The 6660-nt window shown below is 48.5% G+C and overlaps 1 protein-coding gene across 3 annotated transcripts in view; it reads right to left on the bottom strand.

Moving 5' to 3' along the window:
- Positions 1–1349: 1349 nt before the first annotated feature.
- LOC116516613 (septin-5) overlaps positions 1350–6660 on the bottom strand; it is a 40840-nt gene continuing 35529 nt past the window's right edge. For all 3 annotated transcript variants that reach the window (XM_032229218.1, XM_032229219.1, XM_032229217.1), the window contains 4 exons: positions 6630–6660; positions 5411–5546; positions 3958–4060; positions 1350–3683 (listed from right to left, as the gene is read on the bottom strand). The exon at positions 6630–6660 is cut by the window's right edge and continues 66 nt beyond it. In XM_032229218.1, coding sequence (XP_032085109.1) covers positions 3627–3683; positions 3958–4060; positions 5411–5546; positions 6630–6660 — 327 coding nt within the window. In that variant the 3' untranslated portion in view covers positions 1350–3626. The remainder of the gene's footprint in view (positions 3684–3957; positions 4061–5410; positions 5547–6629) is intronic.

Below are 6660 nucleotides of genomic sequence, written 5' to 3'. Positions count from 1 at the left end.
CATAAACACACACACACACAGAGACAGACACACACACACACACACTCTGTGTTTGTACGATTTGGATTTCAACCAGTGTTCCTTTAACCTTGGGGGAAGTCATGTTATTGATGGTATTTTGAGTGGACCGACAAGGTAGCACGGTGGGGGGGGGGGGGAGAAGAGGGAGAAAGAAACACACTCGCACACACAAACTAATGCTGTTTTTTGTACAATTTGGGTTTCAACCTTGGGAAAGTCATATTATTGATGGTATTTGGGTGGACCAACAAGGTGTGCACACAGAGATAGAGAGAAAGAGGGAGGGAGGGAGGGAGAGAAAGAGGGAGAGGGAGAGAGAGAGGGAGAGAGAGAGGGAGGGAGAGGGGGTGGAGAGAAGGAAAGAGAGAGGGGAAGAGAGGGAGAGAGAGGAAGGGAGGGAGAGGGGGAGAGGGAGAGAAAGAGAGAAGGAGAGAGGGAGGGAGAGAGAGGGAGGGAGGGAGAGGGAGAAAGGGGGAGGGTGGGAGAGAGGGGGAGAGAGAGGGAGGGAGAGAGAGAAAGGGGGAGAGGGAGGGAGAGAGGAAGAGGGAGAGAGGAACAGGGAGGAAGGGAGAGGGAGAGAGGGGGGGAGGGAGACTGTTTTTGTACAATTTGGGTTTCAACCAATGTTCTTTTAACCTTGGGAAAGTCAGGTTATTGATGACATATTGGGTGGACTGACGTGCACACACAGAGAGAAGAGAGAAACGCGTGCACGCGCATGCACACACACACACACACACACACACACACACAAATGCTTCTTTTGTACACTTTGGGTTTCAACTAGTGTTCCTTTACCTTGGCAGCTTGGAGGAGGTGTGGACTTCAACTCCCAGAATCCCCCAGGCTTAGCCTTCTTCTAACCAAATTCTAACAATGACAGAGAACGCCTCTGGTTGAATTTGCAACCAAGTGGGTTTTAACCCAAGATTACAGCTGTCAAATGGGGGGGGGGATGAGGGATGTGTGTGTGTGTGTGTGTATGTGTGAACCACATTGCTTTCTTTCACACCCAAGAAAAAAAATGTGAATTTTGGAGCAGCTCAGAAACCTCCCCACACTCCCCAAAAATTAAAACCGGTTCCAAATGTTAACTTCTAAAGGGATGGGAGAGGAAAATGACGAACGAGAAAAGTCATGTCATTAATGGCATTTGAGGTGGACCGACAAGGCAACAAAATCTTATTTGGGTTTTGTTTCCCCCCACCCCCCACCCCAATTTTCTGGCCGTTCAGTCTCCACTTGGGCAGGGGGAGGGGGGAAACATTATGAAATGCTGAGTGTAATACAGTTTGGGGAAGACATGGGAGTGAGCGCATCTTACTTTCTTATTTTAGAGGATTTTGTTAGCACGGGGAAAAATAATAAGCTGTATCTTTTGCCAAACAGGGCACAAAAATGCATTTATTTTTTTTTAAAGCATCCGGCTGGTTATAAGCCTTGCTGGGTGCAGAGAGGGGCATCTGTATCTCACTTTAACAGGCCAAAGTGTTATCATTTCCTCTTGCTTTAAAACACACACACACACACACACACACACACACACACACAACCAGAGAAACACAGAAAGCCAGGAAAAATCTTCGCAGTACCAGGTTGGCAAGAGGTTAAAAAAAAACCAGTGGGAAAATAGGAGGAAGGAGGGATAAGTTCCCAGCATTTTGGATTTGAAGCAAAATGGGGACAATCCAGGGGTGTAGGGGTATTAACACAGCCTCTCTGCAACCTTTCAAAGCAGCTGCCTCATTTTCTGGATTGCACAGCCATGGAAGAAAAGAATTTGAACTATTTCCTTCGTTGGATTACTTTTTCTTTTGCTGACAAGGAATTTAATAATTTTATTCTGGGGTTTTTTTCCCCCTTAAAAAGAGAGATACTATGGAGAGATTATTGGGTGATGTTTAGAGATGCTGACAAGCTATGGATTAATTGTTTTAATTCATTTAATTAATTAATTTTTGGGTGGTGGGGCCCCTTATTCTTTTTTTTTCTGTTTTTCTTTTCGTTTCTGCACTGGGTTTCTTTCTTAAGAGATGGATTTAAGCAGGTGGAGGAGAGAGGTCAGGTTTTATTGGAGATTCTGCCAAACCATGAATTAATCTAAACTTTTTTTTTTACTTGCAGGGGTGATGGGGAAGTTACTCTTCCTCTTTTCCTCCTTTCTTTTCCTTTCTTTGGCTCACTGGGTTTCTTTTTGTGTTTTTCTCTTCGTATTCCTCATCCTCAGTATTCGATTTCATTTAATTTAGGCTTCGTCCTAAAATTATTGGGGGGGGGGGGGAAGACTACAAAACTCGTGATGCACCAACAAACCAAGTTTCTCATAGAGCAGTGCTTCTCAACCTTGGCGACTTTAAGTCCTGTGGACTTCAACTCCCAGAATTCCCCAGCCAGCGGCTGGGGAATTCTGGGAGTTGAAGTCCACAGGACTTAAAGTCGCCAAGGTTGAGAAAAACTGTCACAGTGGGAATATTTTTGCATCGAAAGGAAAAAAAAAAAAAACTGAACTCCAAGGGAGTCCCCTAAAACCAATTTTGGTACAAGTTTTGTTCCTGCTCAGTGGAAATTGGGACGCTGCGAGGGATCTACCAAGCAACTTAAGAATCAATATCGATCTTTATCGGTAGATTTTTTTTTCTTTAATCTGTGTTGGGCGAGAAGGGAAATATAGATTTGTGGGCAAAGACAGGGCAGGATCTGAAAGCACAGATGGCAAAGGTTGGTCAATTGGGGGCGGGGTGGGGGGTGGGAATCAGCTAACTATGGAGAGATAGGCCACTTGAAGGCTCCCAAGATTTTGCATTCTTCTGACCCGCCAAATTCTGCATTAGGACCAGCAAAATTTAGTCCATGACTTCTTCCACCCTGCCCACCTGCCCAGAAAGGCCTTGTATTTTTTTCAAGAGAGTAGAAATACTCGAGAGAGTAGAAATACTCAAGAGAGTAGAAATACTCGAGAGAGTAGAAATGGAGAATCAACAAGGAACCAAGATCTCCATCAAAAACCTATCCCCACAACACAGCCAACTTTCTGCTCCCTTATTATCTCAAAACAAGGCAGGTGGGGGGAAAAAAAAACAAAAGTTTTCCAAGCAGAATCAAATCTGCTCAGGACATCCCACAAATGTTTTTATGCAGATATGTGTAATGTTGTCATTCCTCCCCTCCACCCCCCACAAAAAGGCAGGTGTTAAGACAGGAGGGGGGGGGGATGAAAGACGAGAAGGCGCGGAAGAGCAGGAGGAGGAGGAGGAAGAGGAAAATGACAGCACCGTGATTCGTCGTAAACATTTACGTTCATAGAGTCCTCACATTTCAGACGCCTCCCCCGTCCCGTCTCGGCCCCCAGTAATCATAATTTTCGTTTAGATACTGGGATGCTCTCGGGAGAAGCGAGGGGGCTTCTTGCAAGACGGTTCATCAGCCTTGAGGGGGAGATGGTGGGTGGGTGGGTGCCTCTCGCTCGCAAATGTCCCTTTTGTGCAATTTGGATCGCAGGAACAAAGTTTCTTGAAGCCGTTTTCCCAGGCAGGATGGGCCCCAGGGTGCAGACATACACAAACACACGCCCCCCCTCCGTCGCGCTCTTCGTCCTGCTTCCTTTCTCACTGCTCTTGAATCTGCTGTTGCATTTTCTGTAGCATCTCCTGCATTCTTCGCAGCTGCAGGCGAGATAAGGGAGGGAGGGGAGGTTACAGTTTTGTTAATAAATAAATAAATAAATAAATAAATAAATAAATAAATAAATAAAGGCTTACCGTACTTTTCGGAGTATAAGACGCACTTCCCCCCCCCTCAAAAAAAGGGGGTGAAAATTGTGTGGTGTCTTATACACCAAATGTTGCCGAAGCCCCGCCCAGCCCAGCCACCAGCCCTCACCCATCACTCAAGGGCCAGACGTACTGCAAACTTTTAACAGCCTCCCCAGCAGCTTACCTCTTCGTCCTTCATCTTGATGAGCTTCTCTGTTTCAGCATCTGGGGTTGGAAGTGGCAAGATGGGAATTGGGCTTTCGATCCGGTTGTCCTGAGTCAGTTTGCTGAAAAGGAGGATTAAAGATTAACTTCTGTAAATTGGCCTCCCTTCTTCTTGGAGGAGGAGGAGAAGGAGGAGGAAGAGGTGGAGGAAGAGAAAGAGAAGGAAAAGGAGGAGGAGGTGGAGGAGGACAAGGAGGAAGAGGTAGAGGAGGAGAAGGTGGTGGAGGAGGAGGAGGAGAAAGAGAAGGAGGAAGAGGTGGAGAAGGAGAAGAGGTGGAGAAGGAGAAGGAGAAGAGGTGGAGAAGGGAGAAAGAGAAGGAGGTGGAGGAGGAGAAAGAGAAGGAGGAAGAGGTGGAGAAGGAGAAGAGGTGGAGAAGGAGAAGGAGAAGAGGTGGAGAAGGGAGAAAGAGAAGGAGGTGGAGGAGGAGAAAGAGAAGGAGGAGGAGGAATAGGTGGAGAAGGAGAAGAGGTGGAGAAGGAGAAGGAGAAGAGGTGGAGAAGGGAGAAAGAGAAGGAGGTGGAGGAGGAGAAAGAGAAGGAGGAGGAGGAATAGGTGGAGAAGGAGAAGAGGTGGAGAAGGAGAAGAGGTGGAGAAGGAGAAAGAGAAGGAGGTGGAGGAGGAAGATGTGGAGGAGGACAAGGAGGAAGAGGTAGAGGAGGAGGAGAAGGTGGAGGAGGAGGAGGAGGAGAAAGAGAAGGAGGGAGGGGTGGAGGAGGAGGAAGAGGTGGAGGAGGAGAAGGAGGTGGAGGAAGAGGTGGAGGAGGAGGAAGAGGTGGAGGAGGAGGAGGAGAACAAAGAGAAGGAGGTGGAGGAGGAGGAGGAGGAGGAGAAAGAGAAGGAGGAAGAGGTGAAGGAGGAGGAGGAAGAGGTGCAGAAGAGGTGAAGAAGGAGATAGAGAAGGAGGTGGAGGAGGAGAAAGAGAAGGAGGTGGAGGAGGAAGATGTGGAGGAGGACAAGGAGGAAGAGGTAGAGGAGGAGAAGGTGGAGGAGGAGGAGGAGGAAGTGGAGAAGGAGGTAAAGGTGGAGGAGGAGGAGAAAGAGAAGGAGGAAGAGATGGAGGAGGAGGAGGAAGAGGTGGAGAAGGAGAAGAGGTGGAGGAGGAGAAGGAGAAAAGGTGGAAGAGGAGAAAGAGAAGGAGGTGGAGGAGGAGGAGGATGTGGAGGAGGACAAGGAGGAAGAGGTAGAGGAGGAGGAGAAAGTGGAGGAGGAGGAAGAGGTGGTGGTGGTGGTGGTTGTTTTCTTGCAGACATTTTATGAGCTGAACAATGACTAGCACTAATGATGTTCCCTAGTTGGGTCATGAAACCTCTGCAAGAAAACAACCAAGCTCACAGAGCACCAAGGACCCCACCGTCCTCCTCCTCCTCCTCCTCGCTCCTTGCTTCCTGACCTGATGGCTCCGGGGACTCACCTGGTCATCTGTTGGATGCATTGTGCTCGATAGTTCTCATAATGGACGTCACACGTCACGTCTTTCAGGTCATGCATGTGGGTTCGGATCAGCATGTTCCGTAACTTCACAAAGTCACAGTGCGCTTGGTTCTCCACTAGGGAGGCAGAAAGACATCCTTTTGGAGTTGGGTGGCATGGACAACTCAACCCATAACTAAATTAAAAAGGAGTCCTCTAATCATTCTGTGGCGGAAAGACACAGAGTCAATGAACAAAGGGCAAGGAGAGCTTCTCCTTTGGCGCTCCATCTTATCGCTACGATAGATCTCCATCCATCCACAGTCCGTTATCTCTGAAAGGACAACTGGGAACATCTGACTGGAATATGCCCAGATCAACCAGCATTGGTTCCGACTCTAAACCAGAGGTCCCCAACCTTTTGGACCTCCAGGACCATTGAATTCATAATTTTAAATCCCGCGGACCACGGAATACGATCTGCCTAATGACTGGCTGGGCGGGTGTGGCTAGGTGGTCGTGTGAATGGATGGGCAGGGCCAACGCAATGTCACTCATGTCGAGGGGCACCTCGCTGGCCTCTACTCTCCCCTCCCTTCCCAGCTGTTCCTCCCCTGCCCACTCGGGCTTCCCAAGAGGAAGCAGTGGGCGGAGCTGAGCAGCCCCCAGGAGAAAAGAATTGGCAAAACAGCTCAGTTCAAATTGAATCTGGCCGAGAAGAAGGCTCAGCAGAAGCACCTCGCTGAGGACTACGAGCATGGACTTTCCAAGCAGAGGGATGACCTGCAGGAGTGCAAGGCCAGGTGCCGGTGCCTGGAGGCTCAGTGGGCTGAGATGGTCAGCCAGTTCCAGGCCATGATGCTGTCCCACTGGAACGAGGCCCTTCTGCTCTTTGTCACCAGCTGTGCTTCCCTCCAGCCTTCGCCCAAAGCCCCCCAACAGAAGACCGAAGTTTGAGGACCCACAATTTAGTGCGATATAAAAAATGCAAATAATTTTTCTGTGGACCACCAAAATTTTCTCATGGACCACCAGTTGCTGACCGCTGCTCTGAACTGACCACCGCAGAAGCTCATAACTAAAACTTTCACACTGCTTTGGCCTTCAGAGCTTCACTGCTTCCAAACCGGGAAGTTTCACTTAGATTTCAAAGAAAATAGTTCAATAGATCTTGTGAGTTCCTAGGATCAGTGTTAAAAAAAGTCAACAAGACAGCTTACCTTCCACAATGCCCCAAGGGTAGAGTCTTCC

This window comes from Thamnophis elegans, chromosome 13, assembly GCF_009769535.1.
Source record: "Thamnophis elegans isolate rThaEle1 chromosome 13, rThaEle1.pri, whole genome shotgun sequence".
Lineage (NCBI taxonomy): Eukaryota > Metazoa > Chordata > Lepidosauria > Squamata > Colubridae > Thamnophis > Thamnophis elegans.
Note: the sequence above shows the minus strand (reverse complement) of the source record. Positions and strands in the feature narration are given on the sequence as shown.